We start from the raw sequence: 20870 nt of genomic DNA on the forward strand, positions 1-20870 counted from the left end.
TCAATTCCTCCCCTCCTTCTGCAGTTTCCAAATTTCTTTTCCAATGTACAATCAATATTCTGTGGCTACTGGGCATGCTCAGGACTCATTAGGCTGTAATTTGGTTGGTTGGTTAGTTTTGCTCCTTTACAGGATCAAAAATAATTAAATAAATGTTTGTACTTCTCCGAACATCAGGATTCCCTCCTGAACATACTGTCATCTCTTCTATTTGGCCTCGACTTCTGTCATCATTCAACATCTGAGTTTGCTCTTAGAGGGAGGGATAATGTCCTGTACACCTAATGGCCCATGTATGATCCTCAACACCTCCAGAGGTCAGCAACTCTGGAAGGTCTATGGGGCCATTTGAGCCGCTGGACCTTCCTTCCTTCATAGGCCACTTTAGAAGTGGGGACAATTGCTGGTTTGCCACCGAAATGTGGTGGCAAACCACACTACAGCACTCAGAGCTAAAATGGACAATAACCAAATTACTCTGTTTTCAGGCTCTGTCACTTCTGTGGAATAATTTTTGCATTCCAGAGTGCAGGGGGGTGGGCAGTAGGGGACAGTGGGAGTATGTGTTACCCAACCCTGAGTTAATGCATGTCACTTAGGCCTCAGCTAGACCTACAGGTCTAGCACGATGGAGGGGTGAAGATCTCACAATATTTTTTATCGAGAGATCTCCCCCTCTGTTTTCATGCAGCACGCGACAACCTCAGAGGGAGAGGTCGTCTCTCCCTCTGAGGTCCTTTTTAAAAAAGGAAACAGAAGACGCGCACAAGCACTCATGCACTCAAGCGTAGGGTGTCGTTTTTTTTTAAAAAAAGTTCCCCGTTCACCCCACCCCCAATGGGCGCAGTGCTCCTGAGGAGCTTTGCGGCCCGTGCACAGATCCCGGTTCCTCGTGAGAAACCGGGACAAACTGCAATGCCTGGCCACACATTCCATGGTCTTGGGCTCAGCCTGGGACCGTGGAAAAACCAAGCTCAAAGGGTAGGGTGAGATCCCGGGGCAAGGGGGGGATCATCAAACACACATACATATAGACATAAAATTAAATCTCTAGTGAACTTGAGTAAAACTTTGCAAGATCACCTTTGTCATGCATCACCCGCACACTGTTGATCTTTTAATCATCTGCTTGTTTTCACAGGTTCAACAATATGCATTTATGGGAAAGGCACCCCCTCCACTTTTATTTTCTCCCCATCCCTCCAGAGAATTGGTAATAGCTGTGTATCTTTCCCCTGTAAGGCTTTTGCTCTTTTAAATCCCTCCCTGCCGTGATCTCTCTTTGTTTCCTTTGAAATTTATCTTCAAGTTAAGTTCTACTCTATTATATGGCTGCTGCTTCTGGTTATATATTGTCGAGGTTTTCCTTGCTGGTACTCTATGAGTTGGCTGGCTGTTTTTCATTATTTCTGTGGGACTCTGTGAAAAAAAAAAAAAGCAATTCCTTTATTTGAGAATCCTGACATTTATTAGCATAATAAAACTCTCAAGATGAAATTGCAGTTTTCCAGCCGGTAATTTCATTTGCTGGGGAATTTACAAGGAATTTATTTTAAAGCCAGGTAAAACCTAAAATATGAGGCATGCGTGAAATGCAGACTGAAAGGGGGGGGGGGAATGAAAATGGGTTTGGATGAAAAATCATTCTGTTGTCCCATATTTGTTCATTAGGGAATAGCAAGGAAGTTGGGATGAAAACCAAACTTGCCTCTACCTGACATTTATGTACTGTCCTGCAAGCTGTTCCCAATTTGGGGGTTACTCTTGAGCCCTGCTCTGATCCTGGGAGCTCAGTAGTATCTATTGCTAGGAATACCTTTTACCACCTTCAGCTGGGTGATCAACTGTGCCTTCTCTTGGAGGATAAACCATCTGGCCACCATCATACATGCTTGGGTTCCTTCCTGATTGGATTACTCTAAAGTGCTCTCCATGAAGCCATCTCTGAAGAGCATCCAGAATGTGGAGGCCCAGTTATTAGACCTAATGGGAAATGTATCCCAACCCCAAACCAAGAAGCAGTAAATCAACTGGGATAAGTAAAGTGGTGAAAATGAGCATTATCCAAAAAAGCCTGTTAATGTAGTGAAAACATAGCATACAATGCAAAAAGCATAATGTACAATCATGTCATTCAATATCGAAAGTAACCAATTACATTTTGACTCTAGGTCCCCTTCACTGGTCTAATACAAATTACCAAGGTTGTCTTTTTGAGTTCAAAATGGTCCAGGATATCTTACAGCACATATGGGCATCCAGAGGCTACCTCCAGTATCACCTTGGGTGGGGGGGTGCTGTTGCACCATGTCCTGCTTGTTCATCCCTGGCCGACAGCTGGTTGGCCACTGTTTGAACAGAGTGCTGGACTAGATGGACCCTGGGTCTGATCCACCATGGCACTTCTTAAATTCTTATGCTGCACACAGCCCTGAGCCATTTTCTATGTGGCCTGCATAACACCTGGGGTACCCTTCCCATTTCCCCCCACTGTCCAGATTAATAGCAATCATCTGGGTGGCAAGAAACAATGTTCCTGATTAGGAAGAGGCTCAAACCTAGACCTCAAGCAATACTAATGAAGATTGTGGTTTCCCTGCTGCCAATGGCTGTGGAGAAGCAGCCATTTTGAGCAGGATCACTGGGGGGAGGGGGGAGGAAAAGGCCTCTCCCTCCTCCTAGGATTCCTCACCAAGATCGCTTTTACTCTGCAACTATTGGAGCTTCTCCTTATGAAGATCACTAGGCTGGTAGAGGAGTGTGTGTGTGTGAGAGAGAGTGTACACTTGAGAGTTTGTATTTGTGTGCCTGCTAGTGTGCATGTGCACATGACTGTATACAGCACAGCACACAGCCACATTGATTTCAATGGGTCTATTCGAAGTATGCTTAAGTCTGGATCTAACCCTAATCCAGGTTTTTCCATGCCAGGTTTTGAGGCTCTTTGGGTAAACAGCTAGAGTACAACTGACAGGGAGGAATGGAAATAAATAACTCCCTTTTATATTCCATGGAAAACTCAACAAAGGATCAAACACTAATAAAGTTGTCTGCTGTACATGAGGCTTGGTACAAAATCTAAACACATATGTACAGTCGTCCATATAGGCTTGAAATGGGAAACAGTCTGTTGGAGGGTCGGGGAGTTGTGTGTAAGGGGGGGGGGTGTTCCTCAGATAAATAAACACAAGAACAAAAATATCCACTATATGTCAAATGTCTCACAAGTGTTTATTGCTCCTTATAAAAAGTTGGTAATTAACGTGGCTCATTTGTTTTATTTATTTCTTGTTACATTTATATCCCACCTTTGTCCCTTTTGCAAGGAATCCAAGGTGGTATACACATAATCCTCCTTGTCCTCTCCATTTTATCCTCACAACAACCCTGTGAGGTAGATTAGGCTGAGAGTCAGTGACAGTCCCAAAGTCACCCAGTGAGTTTCATGGCCAAGTGGGAACTAGAACCCAGAACTCCCAACTCCCAGTCCAACGCTTTAACTGCTATACCACACTTGCTCTTAGAAGTAGGTATGTTTTGATATCCTCTAATACAAGTATATTTCTACTCTTAACAGTTCAATCTGGCATACAGTTTAAGGATGCCTAAGACCCATTGTAAGCAAGTCCCTCTTCATAATGGGATAGTGTAAAAGCAATGTGAGGAAACCACTTCTGGGAACAGGGAAGAGGCCACACCCCTTTGTGGAATCGATAAACTTCACTTTTTCCTATTTACATAGACTGGGGCCATAGCTAGACCTAAGGTTTATCCCTGGATCATCCAGGGGTCAAACCTGTTCATCTAGGTGACACACAGGGGATCCAGTGCTCAGGCAGGGGCGAACCCTGGATGATCCCAGGATAAACCTTAGGTCTAACTGTGGCCTGAAACTACATATAACAGGAGCAAAGCCATTTACTTAAACCTGGATCTACCCCAATGATGTATAAAGGAAGGGGTCTGACTTTTGGAACATAAGGGATACAGAAGTGGAGGGTCCAGGTCAACCCCCCTGAAGAAAACCCCACATTTCTTCTCAGGCAACCTTGGGATCCCAGAAGGGAGGTTAGCTGGCAGAAAAGGCTATAGGGAGAAAAGTGATGGTATAAGGAGTCTTCTGTTCTCCATTCTGTTCTCACCATGTTCTAAAAATCAGACCTCCACACCTTCACGTTATACATAATGGGGGAAGACCCCGGCTTAAACAAATGGGTCTATTATCATCATGTGTAACTTGAAGCTCAGAAAACACCTATTGCTACATTTCCATACCTCAAATCTGTATATTTTCCAGCCCTATACATCTAACTCTCAAATACTACCATTTTGCAAATTTCAAATTTCACTGTATGCTACCTAAGTTCATAGACCAAGTACCAATTGTCCCATTTGTAATTGAAAAACTAAAGTCTGTTTTTTGATCCTTACTTTAACCATATTTTGAAAAGACAGCTGTCAAGGGATTATTTTTCTGTTCTTCTAGCTTTTGCATGTCTAATGACAGAAATAATGACTGCAATTTATTTTAAAAGGGATAGTCTATGTAAGACTTTTATTGATTAAAGTTTGATGGCCATTAGCTGGTGATCATTCTTATCTTATTTCTCAAGGTGGGGTTATTTCACTAATTATTTCTGCTCTCCAGAAAAATTTGCGATGGTCCTAAAATTAAAAACAACAAGAGCAGTCATTCAAAAAGGGGACTGTAGTCAGGCGGGTTCTTTGTCTGTCTGCAAGGCTCTTGGAGAAGCTCCCCACCGGAAGAGGTGATGATTTCTTCCTGGAAAGATAAAATAAATTGAATCAGCAACACGAAAAATATCCATGTCAATTATGACTACAAGGTTACAATTCTAAGCACACTTCCTAAGTCACTTGAACTTCCTCCTCAGTTGACATTCTTGGGCTCCCACTGCCATTTTAAGTTATAAAAAATTGTAGTAAAAATACACATAAGTGCAAAACAGATTCACTGTTTGATGAACCAACGAAATTGAGTAAATGAGATAGAAATAAGTTAAAATGTCCGTATAAAGTTAAAGTTAAAAACTCTTATCTTTGGGAGGCTATGTTTGGAGCTCCGTCTCTGCAGCCACCTCCTCCTCCCAGGTTGGGTCTCAGATTTGTCTTTTGGATTCATCTACATAAAAGTCAACAGCACTTTGATGCCCGGATCTTTTCTTAATCAGTACTCACAGAGTTTGGACTTGCCTCGCAGTAATTGCAATCTTAGATAGCAATCATATGCACATTTAGAAAGAAAAAAACCCCACAACTCCCAGCAATTCCCAGAAGTTGAGCATAATCCTAGTCTGAACTTGCTGTCTTGGGTGAAGCAGAGTTTGAATGCATTTTGGTAGTTTGGATTAAACCAGTGGAAAGGAGGGGAATTATCATGATTTTTAATATTTGGGGGAAAAAGGGGAACTTCATAATCAGGCATCTTCATCTGCTCTCCAACAGATAAGGAAAAATTATATCCAAGGAGGGAGGGAGGGAGGAATACCCAGATTCGTAGCTGAACTATGTGATCAGGAGATTCATATAAAGGATCTGCAGAGTGTACCACTTCTGGCAGAGGGGTGGAATGTTTGAATGAACTCCCATCTTAAAATCGCTCATACAAAGCTAGCAAGACAGGGAGAAGGCTTAACTGGCAGCTTACTCATGCATGTTTGTTTGTTTTTTTTATGTAAGGGAGCATTCAAGTATTTAATAATAACCCATTTATTGCTTCAGGTAGTTCAGTCCAGCACCATGCATGTCATTTGGGATTGCTGATCATGGAGCTCAGCTCTTAACATTCATGTGAAAATATAACAAATAGACAAATAAATATGGAAATTGGGTAGGGCAATGGGGGACGCTTAACCATTCAAGCTCAAATTGTCTCAATGAAAAGAGGCTGCTGCTCACATACATACATACATTCCATTTTTCAATTTGTGTGGGAAACACAAACCTACACTAGGAAATAGCAGTTCTTCTATTTGTTCATGTAGGAAATGGCACCAAGTAATCACACACATACCAAAAAGAACATATTATTAACCCATTCCCATGTTTTCTTGCCTTGGATAGCGACTTCTTTTTCCTCTACCAGCCCCTCATCTTGTTAATCTGGGGCATGGCTAGATGGGGGGATATCCCAGTGATCATCCCGGGATCGTCCCTGTGCAACCACATGATGCACAGGGCATCCCGAGAGCAGGGAGGAACGATCCCTCCCTTGGCCCGGGATATCGCCCTACCAATAAATTCTAATTTTTCCACCGTTTTTGGATGTTCCCAAGACCGTGGAATGAGTGGCCCGCCATCCTATTTTCATCCCAACTCCTCACGAGTAACCGCAAGGAGCTGGGCACAGGACACAGAGCTCCTCGGGACCTCTGTGTCCATCAGCGGTGGGGTGGGGTGGAGCGGGAGTTTTTGTTGTTGTTTGTTTAAACAACTCACATTTTGCACAGGAGCGCTCCTGTGCTCTTCTCCAATTGGAAAAACCCCACACAAAATGGCGGCCGCGACATCCTCTTTCTCTTGGGACATCGTGCGCCACGTGTAGACGAGGGGGACAATCTCGCGATCATAAAATGTGTAGACAAGGGGGACGATCTCACGATCATAAAATGTGTAAACAAGGGGGACAATGTGTAAACAAAATCATGAGATCATACCCCCTCCAACCCCCTCGTCTAGCCATGCCCATAAGCTGCCTTGCCTCTTGCCTGTTCTCACTGATTAACTTGTATCTGGATCATCTGGTGCTTATACATAAACAGCAATCATTCAAAACATGAAAAAAACCCACCATTAAAATTGATTTATTTTCTTCAGCTTTCGCTTACAGGCCATTACTCAATGAAGGAATGATTTCTTGCCATGCCTGGCACATTAGGATCCCTCAAGGGAACTAAAAAGGAGCGGGTGTTTCTCCTTTAGTTCGTTTGTTTGTTCATTGTTGTTGTTGTTGTTTTAAAAAAACCTTTACAAAGCCAAATCCAGAGATCAGAAAAAACAAGTCAAAAGGGTGCAAACCTATTGAAATCAATAGCAAAACTCTAATTGGCTTTCATGGAGAAAGAGGGCATCTCATGGCAAGAGATCTCAAATGATGTCAAGAACCATGTAAGAGCCTCTCCTACTATAAGCTTCTATGTAATAGGAGGAAAGGTGAAGCACCATCAGACGACCATTTTATCGCCCGCTTGCTACTGCCCACTTACGGACGTTCGAGCATCCTTTAGACAATATTGTCCACCTCCCACGCACCTCCCACTCCTTCTGCATTATTATTATTATTATTATTATTATTATTATTATTATTATTATTATTATTATCATTTGTATACTGCCCCGTAGCCGAAGCTCTCTAGGTGGTTTACATAGGATAAAAACACTGAAAAACAATATACAAAGATTTAAAATCACAAAAACATACAATCTAAAACCACAAAAACATACAAAAACAAACCCAGGCTAAATGCCTGGGAGAAGAGAAAAGTCTTGACCTGGGTCCAAAAAGATAACAATGTCGGCGCCAGGCAGGCCTTGTCAGGGAGATTGTTCCACGATTGGGGGGCCACCACAAAATATACCTCGTTTAATCCATCTTTTTTTAAAAAAAGACCCAAAAGAAAACAGAATGTGCCATCATTTCCTGCTGTGTGTAGGAAAAGCAGCTTGATATAAATAGCAAGCTGTTGCATATCCTGCTCGTGGGTCCCTGGTCGACAGCTGGTTGGCCACTGTGTGAACAGAGTGCTGGACTAGATGGACCCTCGGTCTGATCCAGCATCAGGGCACTTCTTATGTTCTTAGGATCAGGTCTTTTGTGAAGCTAATTGCACATACAAGATCAAGCCACCCTAAAATACTTTACACTACATCAGGAATAGCTTACCATGCTATATTGTGGTGGTGGGAACCCATTTCCCCAAAGCTTCTGTGAGCATTGCAGCGAAGCTCAGGGAGAACAGGGAATACTGAGGGTGGTGTGGCAGATGACATCAGCGCCCCTGCTAATCAAAATGTCCTGGTGCTTTGGGCCAGTGAGCCCCCGCTCCACTATTAGCTTCATCACACCAGGGTGATACTGTGCAATCACTGCGAATTGCGTGCGAATTGCTTATAATCTGCTTTGACTGTGAAGTGCTCCCATGCATCCTGCTTTAATTGTGCTTTAAAGCCAAAAGACCTGACATATTTTACTTGTTTAGGAGCGAATCATTTGTTGTTCCCCGAGCGGCCACTGGGGGCGCAAGAGGAGGATTTGATATGTTTAAAGTACAAAATAAACATCTGCATAAGTTTTAAAGATAAAGACATCAAAATTGGCACAGTAATAGATATTAAGGAGGGCTTTAAGCATACCAAATTTGAATCAGATTAGGTCATCCGTTGATTTTTTATGATTTTTTTACATTTCTTTCCCTTAAACCCTTTTCATGGTATGCAAAGGATCTTAGGAGTGCTGCTGCCCGGGGTGTGATTTAGCCAACATCATCATCATCATCAACAACAACAACAACAACAAATGAGGGAGTTGTAGACCAGTGAGGGAGGAAGCAGCAGCCAGGCACCTCTCCACCGTGTCTGGGTCCAGCTCCAGCTGAGAGCCCCCTCCCTCCTGCTACCAACTGTCTCTGCAGAAGCCACCAGTGAGGGAGGAAGCAGCAGCCAGGCACCTCTCCACCGTGCCTGGGTCCAGCTCCAGCTGAGAGCCCCCTCCCTCCTGCTGTCAACTGTCACTGCAGAGGCCACCAGTGAGGGAGGAAGCAGCAGCCAGGCACCTCTCCACCGTGCCTGGGTCCAGCTCCAGCTGAGAGCCCCCTCCCTCCTGCTACCAACTGTCTCTGCAGAGGCCACCAGTGAGGGAGGAAGCAGCAGCCAGGCACCTCTCCACCGTGCCTGGGTCCAGCTCCAGCTGAGAGCCCCCTCCCTCCTGCTACCAACTGTCTCTGCAGAGGCCACCAGTGAGGGAAGAAGCAGCAGCCAGGCACCTCTCCACCGTGCCTGGGTCCAGCTCCAGCTCAGAGCCCCCTCCCTCCTGCTGTCAACTGTAACTGCTGAACTTTGCAACTAAGATTGTAGTGCCTGAATTTGCTTTCCTTTTCCCCCTCCTCCTCCTCCTCTCTCCCAATCCCCTTTCCTTTTGTGTCATGTCTTTTAGATTGTAAGCCTGTGGGCAGGGACTGTCAAGAAATACTTTTGTAAGCCGCCGTGAGAGCCTTTTTTGGCTGAATGGCGGCATAAAAATCCTTAAATAAATAAATAAAAAATAAACAACAAGGACAGCTTTACACTATGGGGATAATTCAAGGGTAACGGGTATGTGGGATGAAGTCCTATATCACTGGCAATCTGGATCTCATGCTTGGCCCCAGCCTGGAACAGTGGCTCTATGAGCATCCCCCATGTGTAAATCCAATGCACAAGACGAATATGGATCCTCACAATGAACTCCCTTAAGCTTCCAAAAGAAAGACTGAAGAGCACTACCAGCACCAGCCATTGGTACAGTGAGGCCGTCACTTTGTAAAGCCGGAGGATTAAGGACAGCCGAGTGCATTGACACATCAGCAGGGCAAAACAAGTCAACCATCAAGGGGATTATTGCAATGACAATGTGAGCACAAGTATCTATTCATTTTATTTTCATTTGTAAAAACAGAGTTGGAAGCGGATCTAAGGCTGAAATCCTATTGCCACTAACCTGAGAGTAAATCCCATCAAACTCAATGGGAATTACTTCTGAAATTAAATGTATTGAATTGTGTCCTTATACCCTTATTACCGTACAGCAGCCTTCCCCAACTCAGTGCCCTCCAGATGTTTTGGACTTCAGTTCCCATCATCCCCAGCCAGCATGGGTAACGGTCAGGAATTCTGGGAGTTGTAACCGAGAACATCTGGAGGGCACCAGGATGGGGAAGCCTAGTACTGAGAAAACATGTAAGCAGCAAAATGAGACGGTGTCTTGTATTTCTATGAAACAACTTGCCCATATTAGTATTTTTAAGCAGACTTTATTGCTGCTCTTTGCTGCCTTATAAGCCATATTTTCTCAATTCTGGGGGAGGGCAGGGGGGACCAAAGACAAGACAAAATGAAATTTGTTCAGACACTTCATTCTGCCTCCACCAACACAAAATGATGAACTCTGCCCATTATAACTTTTCTACTTATGGGCAGAGATCCTGAAATAGAAACCATTCATACAAATTAAGAAGGTGGCAACCCTATAATACAGGTGTGCCTGTGGAGTGGCATGGAAGAGGAATGGCTCCCAAAGAAGCCATTACTAAGATTACTGGAAGCAGATCCATCAGCACACCACCGATTAACCGATTAACTATCCATAAGAGCTTGGCTCTCCTTCCAGGCAGTTCTCCTTCACTCCTAATGACGCCCATCTTTCACCTGAGCAAATCAGGGGTCAGGTAAAATGAGGGATCACCTTCAGATCTGGGTTCAAACCCAAAGATAGCTATAATAAGCTGTAACGAAGTCGTGGCCCAGTGGTTTAAGAGTTGTTCTCTCTTCCCGCATTCTGTGGCAGGCAGGGTGAGGGTGAGAGGGCCGAGATCTCCTAGTCTTGGCAGTGATGGCTATATGCTTATCAGTAAAACTACAGCCCAGATCAAGAACCCGCTCACAGGATAACAACCTTCTGCGGGCACATCTAGAGGGGATCTCCGTAGAAAACCAATGCATCTGCATACAGCTTGCTTGGTCAGGACAGCCGCCTGTATCACTTTCCACGCTGCAATTCCATGCATTTAAAGATCGTCTTCTCTTTTGGAAACACGTTTTTCAAAAAATAAGCAAAGTGGATTTAATAATAGAAGCTAGACTGACTGGAGCCAGCACCGGCTGCAGTCTTCCGCCATTGCCACTGCCGGCTCTGACTTTTTTCTTTATTTATCGTTACGGTGCACTCAGACGGAAAAGACACCGGAGCGAGTGCCTGGGAATACGAGGGAGGGGCCATATCCCAAGACGACGCTGTTTAATCTGTCTCCCATTTGGCCACAGACAATTAAGAGAGAACTGCCGGCTCATGTCAGGGGCAAAGCGGGTCTTCTAACAAGCTTGTCATTGCTGCAGCCATTGATTTTTCTCATCAGGGGACATCCCAAACTATTTTATTTTGAATGTCAGAGGCTAATGGACATTTTGCTCCTGACAGGTGTCCCCGTGCTCCCTCCCTAGATGGATGGGCTTTTCGCGTGCTCTTAGTGCCGACGATGAGCAAGCAGAGAGCACGGGAGATACAAAACTTTTATTTCAAAGCTGAGATCCGCTGGAGACAGAAGTGAGCACGGACATCTGGTGCTCCCGGAGGGTGTCTATAGGAGGCCATTTTGGAAGGGCGTCAGCTCAAAAGCCCACAGAATCACTCCTGCAAAGCTAAATCGATAAAGTTATACAGGGCAGGAAAGAGTGCGGGCTACTCAGCTGGAAAAAGCCGCCCTGCCCCCTGTCCTGTGTTTCCGTTCTTCCCCATCAACAACAACAAAAGATTCAGCCTCTCTCTCCAGTAGCCAACTGGAGTTTTTTTGCAATGCCCACTGGATAACTCAGAGCAAATGTAAAAGTCGCTGTAAATCAGGACTTTGAAAGTGCACAGTTTTGGGGGTGGGTGGGTGGAATACCAATGTGGTTGTGAGTTGGCGGCTGCATCATTTAAACAATGCAGCACCACAACAGAGCGCACACGTGCACACACACACACACACACACGCACACACAGAGAGAATCTGATACCTGAAGGGTTTATTGTGGTCGGTCCTAGAAATACAACCAGGGCTGTAATTCTGCAGGAGTGCAGACAGCAGGGTGGATCCCAGAATTCAGCTTCCCAACTATTTCAGCTTCCTTGCTTTTCATTCCTTTTTTAAGGCAAGGTTCTATTGATTTATTTGTGTTGATTGTTTATTTATTCCATTTCTAATCTGTTCAATAAGATTACAAACAGATTCTAGCCTTTCTGGCTGCACTTATAAGCTTGAAAGTGTGTGGGCAACACCTAGTGAAATCTCAGGTCCAAACTAGATGTTTCGGTCCTGAAATTTGGCCTTGTGTCTTTTAAAAAACAAAAAATAAATAAATATCTGGCATTGGGGAGAGCTGAAATGGATTGGGACCATAGAATAGGAGGTTACCCCTTTGCCCCTGCCTTGGTCCTGATTGGGATTGCCCCATGATCCTGATTGGAATTGCCCCTGCCATGGTCTTGATTAGAATTGCCCCTCAACCTTCTATTTGCAATGGGAGGAAAGATCACATTAGCACCAATTAGCAGGTGCAGAGGGCTGATTCTGAGTGGGACAATGGTGGGTCAAAGGGTCAAAGAACCCCATCCTTCTATATTAGGGTATCCATCTGGTTTTCCCAGTCCAGCCCTCCCATGCCATCTATTTATTAAAAATATCAGTCACCACCGCACTACATGAACATCAACATATCAAATTTGGCTCTCAGAAACCAGAGGGAGTGTCTGAAAGAGTCTTCCAGCAACCGGGGACGTGGTTAGAGAGTCCTTACCCCTCATTATAAATGAAACCATAATATATTATGCAAAATGAGGAAGGGAGAATTCTGCATTATAAAGTATGAGAAAAAGTTTTGTATAGAATTTCATACTTTTAGCTTTTTGTAATCCACCCAGAGAATGTCTGTTATTTTATTATTTTATAATAAAATAAATAAATAATATAAATTTACTCAATTGATGCCATTGTGCCAGTCTGATCAGTTCAGCTTCTCCTGGTACGGAATCTGGTTTGCCTGGGCACAGAACTTTCAGAAGGGGATGCTGAGGTGGGGTGGATTAGTGCAAAGAATACAAAGCTCCTGTGGATATTACAACCACTTCCCCATCTTCTTCTTCCAGAAACATTACATCTGAATGGAAAACAGCTCTCTACAAATTGCAAGGCTAAGTGAGCCCTCCTTTTGCCTCACCTATCCCATAAAGGCAAGAGGGAATGACCTTCCTGAGAGGAAACAGAAGTTGCATCATTTTAACTTCTCACCCTCTTCCTCATTCTCTCCTGTTCTGGTGCCCTGAGCTAGCCAGAAGTAGCACCTGGTATCCTTGGGCAATGCCTTCTATGGGCTCTCCATTGAAAAATAATGATGGTACAGCAGATTGAGCGATGATGGGTTACTCAGTCCAGCTGCCATATTAATATCCCAGAATGTCCCTGCCAGAACATCACTCTGGAGCATTATTGGAAATTAAAATGGTAGCTGACCATCTGGTGATGGTGAGAGCACTGCTTTGCCTATGCCTTCCTCAAACTTGAAGATGGTCTTGCCTGTAAAGACTGTTCTTGTGTATTATAATACTCAGGCACGCTCCTCCTTTCATTTGAACTATTCATCTCTCAAGTTCAGTGATTAATCTGTGCAGAGCAAATAATACCTTGTGGAAATCAATAAGGTCTGTGAGTGTGGCATGGCGGTTAGGATCCACCCCTAAGAAGCTGTAGAAATCTCCAGACGCATCCACCAGGAAATGCTTGAAGCCACTCTGATGGCGGTAGGACAAGGCGTATCCCCAGATTTTCTCGCTGACCCGCACCAAGAACGCTCCTTCAGACCTGTTCATCAGCAGCTCTTCTGCCTCTTGGCGACTAATAATGCCTGCCAAAAAGAGAGCAAAAAATGGTGTCAAGCAGCTAGCAGTCCTAAAGGATTTGTAAATGTAAGTGGCATTGGAGGAAGCAGGCTGTTGCCGACAAATGTTTATAATGCAGCAAATGCCTTAGCCTTTGAGTCACTGCACAGGATCTTGTCTTCATACAACCCTTTTCATTTCTGAACTTCTGAATGTCTGGACCATTCAGGACTGTGGGTTACCATATCCAGATCTAGACTGTGTGTTCTCCAGCTCAGAGTCCTTGAGACCACTGGCTGGGATTTTGCCAGGAGATTAGAAGACAGGAGGTCATGCTCTGCTGATAGGGTGGCCGTGTATCCTCTTTTATAGAGGACCGTTCTCTACTTGAAGGCTGCCCTGTTCAATTCCAGTTAAGATAAAGAACCATAAGAACCCTCAATCTTGCCCATCAATATTTTGCAGAACAGACAGGCACACAGGTCTGGGCCACAGTCCTTCACACGATGGTGAGACAGGCTGCATTTCTCTTTAAATTATAATAATTATTTGTAATTTATACATAGAAATTAGCATATGCACATTTTATGCAAATCAAAGCCCCCTTCTGTCATCTTTTTTTTTTTTTTGGCAACTTACAAGTGGGGCTAGGCAGAAGTCTGGGCTTGCCGCATTTATGTGAGGCCGTGCCAATCAAGAGGCTTCATATATATTTATTGCATTTATATACCGCCCCATAGCCGAAGCTCTCTGGGTGGTTTACAAAAGTTAAAAACAGTAAATATTAAAAACAAATATACAAAGTTTAAAAACATAAAAAGCATAAAAACAACAGTATCCTTATAAAAACAGCTATTCTGGGCTCTGTTAAAAACAAACAAACTCAGCTCATGTTGTTAAATGCTGTTAAATGCCTGGGAGAAGAGAAAGGTCAACCTGGTGTCGAAAAGATAACAATGTTGGTGCCAGGGGAGATCATTCCATAATTGGGGGGCCACCACTGAAAAGGCACTCTCCCTTGTTGCCTATCAAAGGCTGGTGCTGCAAGCCTCTTTTCCTTTCTGCATCGGAGGCCTGAGAACTTGCAGATCCAAATAGGTCAATATGCTAGACCCCAGCTTCAGGTTTCTGGTTCAAGTCTCAGAGCCCTGCTGCCTTCTTCTCTGTCCTTTCTAACATCCTAGTAAGGCAGAAACCCTTGAATTGCAACTCTGAAATTGCTGCTTTGGCCTTGGCAGAGGCAGGATATCAGAGGTCCAAATTATGGACCTACAGCAGCCTTCCCCAACCTGTTGCCCTCCAGATGTGCTGGACTGCAATGCCCATCATTCCCAATGGCCATGCTGGCTGGAAGTGTAGTAGGGTGGCCCTCCCAGAAAGTGCAGTGTGCAGGGCCGGCGCCAGACTATATTGCGCCCTAGGCAGGCGCGTTTTGAAGCCCCCCCCCGCTCGCTCGCTCACTGCTCCCCCCCCGCCCGCTCTCCCGCCCACTCCCTCCCGCTCCCGGCTTTGAAGCCAGGACGCTGGGGTTGGGGGGCGGGGCAGAGGCTTTGAAGCGGCGCGCCTGGGTCGCGGAGCCGGAGCGCGTCACGGGCGAGAGCTGGGCCGGGGCGAGACGCTGACAACGCAGGGTGGGGACGCCGACGACGCAGGCTGGCCCACCAACCCCCTCACAGCCGCCGCCGCCTCCTGGACATGAGGAGCTGCCGCCGCCGCTGCTGAGGGGCCGCCGAGGCTGCCCCCCGCCCAGCTGCCCCTGCTGCTGCTGCTCCCTCTGCCTCCAACCCCAGCATCCTGGCTTCGAAGAAGCCAGGACGCTGGGGTTGGGCGGAGGCTGGAGTGGCGCAGAGGCTGGGGTGGCGGCTTTGGAACAGCAGACCCGGAAGCCGCTCTAGGAGAGCAGCTTCCGGGTACGCTGTTCAGCGCCCTCGTTTGCTTGGCGCTCTAGGCGGCCGCCTGAGTTGCCTCTATGGCAGCACCAGGCCTGGCAGTTTGTATCACCTGCAAATTACATTCATATTAAGCACCCAATTAGTTCAATTTGTCATTTTTTTCCCAGCAAGGGAAAAATACAACAGCCAGCCTTCTCTCCATCCATGCATGTAAATACAGAATTGCTAGTTGAAGGATCAGCCAAAGCAGTCAATTATTAAACATTCCAGAAGTGCACAGGAAGTATTTAGATCTGCATAATTCTGGTTGCACATTTGCAAGGCAGGCGGGAACAAACTGCTAGCGAACCCCCCGTGTGACACAGGCTGCGTGAAGCGGCATCATTAGATCTCTACTACAAGGCGCCACACGCCAAGAAGAATCATACTGGAAATAAGCTCTTCGTTTGTGACTGTGAGATGTCAAGTCCTTGCCTCTTTCACAGTTTGGATTATCTCTCTCTCTTTCTCTGAATTAGCAAATATTAGAGCTGACAGTGGTTATAGAATGTTGCCTTTAACTGACAGTTGCTCCACTAATAAACACAGATGGATCAGGCATATTTGTCTTGAGTCTAGAGTATTGCATTGGCCAGCGTAATGCCATCAGTTCCAAGAGAGCTGCTGAGATTTTGCAATGATTGGCATTCTGCTTGGCAACCTTGTTATTCTCTAACGGTGATGCTTCTACAAGGGGGCCTTTACCTGTCCATCAAGCAAACAGCATTAAAACAGCATGCACTGCTGACCATATAGGGCTAACGCCAAGCAGCTATTGAAATCACAACTATTACAGAAAGTGGGGGTTTTGTACAATTAATTTTCAATAAGAATTTACCAAAATTTGCAAAGTTCTTTTGTGCCTTTTTGCATCTGTTCCTTGTGGGCCTTTCCCCTTCTCCTTTGCCCACACTGCCCTTGGTTTCATTTGCACAACTTGATTTCCAGGTGATTTTGTTGATGACAGTCCAAGATGTCATCATAGCAGACATCACGACATCATTAACGAAACACGGGTTGCTACAATGGATGAGATTCCACGGCGGTGCAGACAATACAGTCAAGAACAGAGAGGGCAAAGAGAACAGCAACTGGAACAACATGAATGTAGTCCCAAGGAGTGTTGAAATCAAAAACAGGAGGCACTTTTCAAGATTTGTAAAAACAAACAAGTAGGCAAGTAGTCTGACTCAGTTTTAATGCATATTATGCCACAGCTCAATAGTGGAATACCTGCTCTGTGTGTATATATACGATTTGAGGTTCACTCATTGGCATCAATTCAAAGCTCATCAGGTAGCACAGGTGGTGAAGACCTTTGCCTGAGGCATTGAAGATCTGTTGCCCATGAGAACAATCAATACTGGGCTATATGGACCATTGATCTGGCAGCTTCTCATAGGCCCTTTCTACTCCTAAGGGTTATCCCAGGAAAATGGAGGGATTGTCCCTACCTGCTCCCAGGATCCTTTGGATGCACAGGAATGATCCAGGGATGATCCTGGGGCAAAGGCAGGTGTAGAAACAGCCCTAGTTGCTTAAAATGACTATCCTGTAGAAGCAACTATGATTGTGCATTTTAAGATGTATTTTATTTGTCAGTTAAATTTGCAGCTTGCCCTTCCATCAAAGAACTCAAGAGGTTTGCCTGATTCATCGTCTCAAGAGCTCTAAGACGTAGGTTAGGCAGAAAGACGGTGAACATCTAGAAAGTTCCGTGGCCAAATGGAGATATGAACCTGAGCCTTCCCAGCACAGATCCAAGGCTCTGCGTACTTCACCACACAGGCTCTCTGGTTTTATGTCCTTAGCAATGCCACTCTTCTCAAAATATTGTCAAGACTAACACGACCGGAGCAAACATGGTTCCAGCTGGATTGCGGACTGGAACTTGCCTATCAAAATTTGAAGACTAAGTTGGCAGTCATCCAGGTCTTCATTGGCCCACCTTATCAGGTAAACACCACCACATGTGGTCAAAAACTGGTTGTACTGTTCCATGCAAGCTGTTTTTGGGAAAAGGTGGGATAATAATAATAATAATAATAATAATAATAATAATAATAATAATAATTATTATTCCCACCACTGGAAGAAAAACATTGCAAGCTTCAGTAGAGTATGTCCTTCATGCCAGAGTATATCTTTCATTCCTAGGCCCTGGTGTTAATTTGTGGTTAAGAAAGGCTCTAGCTTAGAGCAACTCTCGTATTCATTTTCATTCTCTTCCTTGCCTCCACCCGCACCCACCCCTCCAAATGAACTGGAACAATTTCTCAGGCATCTTTCTTGCTATTTCTTGTTTTTTTGGGGTGGAGGTCTCCCAATACCTTCAACAGCTCTCAGAGAATACTCCTCCCCCTCTCCTTTTCAGTTTTCGCCCCCTCTGTATTTTTGCGTCTACCAGTCCTTCACCAAGCATGTGTTAATTACAGCAAGGGAAACTTCATCTTCCCTGCTTCAGGTTCCTCCCAGCCCCCAGGTACGGTTCTCATGACAACAAGAAAGCAAACAGAGAGGAGGGGGAAACTCACAGAAGTATTGCCGCTCACTTCGGAATGGTTATTGAAAAATAAACAACATCTGTGGAAATCCTCCTTGAACATTTGAAACAGTTTGAATTCAAGTCAAGTGAGCTGGCTTCCTCTCTCTCTCTGCCTCCTGAGGCTTCCTGTTCTGAATCACTGATGCTTTCACTAGTGTTATTTAGGATGTGTTATTAGCAGAGATCTGCAGCACTGACCTTTTCCCCTTCCATTGTTCCTACTGATTTCTTTAATCCTTTGGTTTTCCATGTATGCAATTGGTTTGAAGAGCAGAAGGTTTGTGTTCATACCAAGAGCTGAGCAACAAGTGTTTTTAGTTTCATTCAGATGTTCATTGTGAAAACTTATCTCTATTTTGGTATGTTTTCAGTTGCCCCACCCCCTTTGTTATTTTGTTTACCATTCTTGAAGCTCTGAACACTAGGAGAACAAAGGCTATGGAGAATTGTACAGTCTTTGGCCCATCTAAGGATTATCCCAGGAAAATGGAGGGATCGTCCCTGCCTGCTCCTGGGATCCCCTGTGTGTCATTTGCATGCACAGGGATGATCCCTGGGAAAAAAAGGCAGGTGTGGAAATGGCCTTTGAGTAACTGGCCCACTGCAAACAGTTCAGAGAAGTTCCTGAGCTTTGGGAACAATCCCTGAACTTATCTGGCCAAACCAGGCCATTTCAGACTGTAAGTGGGGAAATCACAGGATTGAATGCTCTCCCTCGACATTCAAAACTAGCATATTAGAGGGGAAAGGCATAGCTTATCCTTATACCTGACATGCTAGATTGGTATATACTTAGAGAGAAATGTTGTTGTTTTTAATGGTGGAGCTTTCAAATATGTCTCCCCACCCCATTGTTGTCTGAAGTGCAGGGCCGGTGCTACCATAGAGGCCACTCAGGCGGCCGCTTAGAGCGCCAAGCTAAGAGGGGCACCGGGCACAGCGCAGCACTCACGCGCATCGGCTGTGAGCCGGGCTGGCCCGAGGATTCAGCTGGGCCTGGGCGGGGGAGATGGTGCCCCGCGCCCGCCCAGCTGAAGTGAAGCCAGGGACGCTGGGGTGGGGGTGGGGCGACTCCACGTTTGGACTTCCAGAACACGCCCGGAAGAGAGAGAGAGAGAGAGAGAGAGAGAGAGAGAGAGAGAGAGAGAGAGAGAATGTATGGGTGAATGGGGTGCATGGAGTCTTTGAGTGAATGTGTGTGTTTGTTTGGAATGAGTGATGCTGAGTGTGTGTGTGTGTGCACGTGTGAGTTGGGGGGGATGATCTGGAGGTGATATTCCTATTAAATAATGCATTTTAGACCCATAGACGTTCCTTTCCAATTTGTTTGCTATAATTGGCATGACGTATTTCTTGCACTTTAAAATAAATTTAGCAGTTTCAAGTTTTGTGCTTCTTATTTTTTCCAGGAAACATGTGTTCTTAAAAATCAAAGTTGGCATTTGGGGAAGGGGGAGAAAGTAGCTCACCTTGCCTAGGGCACAAAATAGTCTGGCACCAGCCCTGCTGAAGTGATAACAACCCAGCAAAAGCTACACCATGTGATCTCCTGATTGTGTGTTTCAGCTAAGACAATGACAGACGAGTGGGAATTTGAATTCAGGTCTTCCTGATCCAAGTCCAACATTCTATGAATGACTATGGCTATAAATATTACTATGACTAGGCTATGATTGTTTAACTTGAAGCATTTAAACACACACATACACAGAGAGAGAGAGAGAGAGAGAGAGAGAGAGAGAGAGAGGCAGTACAAAATAAATCAAAGACAGCTGGAGCTGGAAACTCAACTGCTGGAGGGATTCACCATCTGCTGATACTGAAGGCTGAATTCACAGACTCACTAGCAAGAAAGAGCAGCAGACGTGCTTGTACTGCTGGTAGCAGAAGCACAATTTGCAGCTGGGAACAAGCATTACGGATTAACGGACATGAATAAAAGGTAAAAGAAAACAAATCCTCTCAGGCGGTCAAACATATAAATGAGAGAGAGACCCCAGGAAAAAAGAGAGAGTTGTTAGCTATATGTTCAAGGATAACTTCAACAGTCCTTGAAATGAGAACCAGACCTCCCAAGAGAGGTGTGGGAGGTTCCTAGCAGGACACAAACTCCTCATGGACACGTACCGTGCAAAATGTTCGGGACAAACTAGAACCAGATGATACATTAAATGCCATGGCTGTATTTGATGTACTTATTCCCCACTTCCCCCGGGAAGGGGTAGGACTGGGATGGCGGCACACAGGATTCATCCCTTTTTTCTCACTGCCCCAGACCCAAGAAAAATCACACCCTCCCAAATATCCTGTGTCAGGAGTGGTTAGATTTATTAGGAAATGGTTTGAGACTGTCAGGTGTTCTTTGCAAGCTTATCTATGTAAGAACTTCCCATGGGAGTAGCTGGTTCACTCCTTTGTCTCAGCCTTGAAGCTATTGGTTCTCTGGGAACTTCAGAGTGTTTTGGAAAAGGTGGGGGCTGCTCTTCAAAGTGGGTTGTAACATCCCACCCTCTAGGCACGTGGGCATGGTTTACAGGTCAGAGGACCTGTCTGTCAAGTGGCTTTGAATAGGCCTTATATGCTGGTGCAAAGCTGAAAAAGCTTTGCTAGGTTGCATTTCTCGACACAACACCTGACCTCCCTCCTGCTTTGGATTCCATCTCCGCCTGGGACTTTGAAAGCACTCTGCACATGGACGCTTTGCTATTTGGACTTTGGATTTCTAAGAACTGTGCCATGAAAAGTAGTGAGGCTTTTCATAGACTTG

At 45.1% G+C, this 20870-nt stretch overlaps 1 protein-coding gene across 1 annotated transcript in view; it reads right to left on the minus strand.

The window, feature by feature from the left end:
* Window positions 1-4522: 4522 nt before the first annotated feature.
* SH2D4B (SH2 domain containing 4B) overlaps window positions 4523-20870 on the minus strand; it is a 135722-nt gene continuing 119374 nt past the window's right edge. Inside the window, exons 7-8 of the mRNA XM_063131661.1 lie at window positions 13433-13653; window positions 4523-4783 (exon numbers count right to left, since the gene is read on the minus strand). Of these exons, the coding sequence (XP_062987731.1) occupies window positions 4691-4783; window positions 13433-13653 (314 nt within the window). The 3' untranslated portion in view covers window positions 4523-4690. The remainder of the gene's footprint in view (window positions 4784-13432; window positions 13654-20870) is intronic.

Source organism: Elgaria multicarinata, chromosome 8 (genome assembly GCF_023053635.1).
Source record: "Elgaria multicarinata webbii isolate HBS135686 ecotype San Diego chromosome 8, rElgMul1.1.pri, whole genome shotgun sequence".
Taxonomy (NCBI): Eukaryota; Metazoa; Chordata; class Lepidosauria; order Squamata; family Anguidae; genus Elgaria; species Elgaria multicarinata.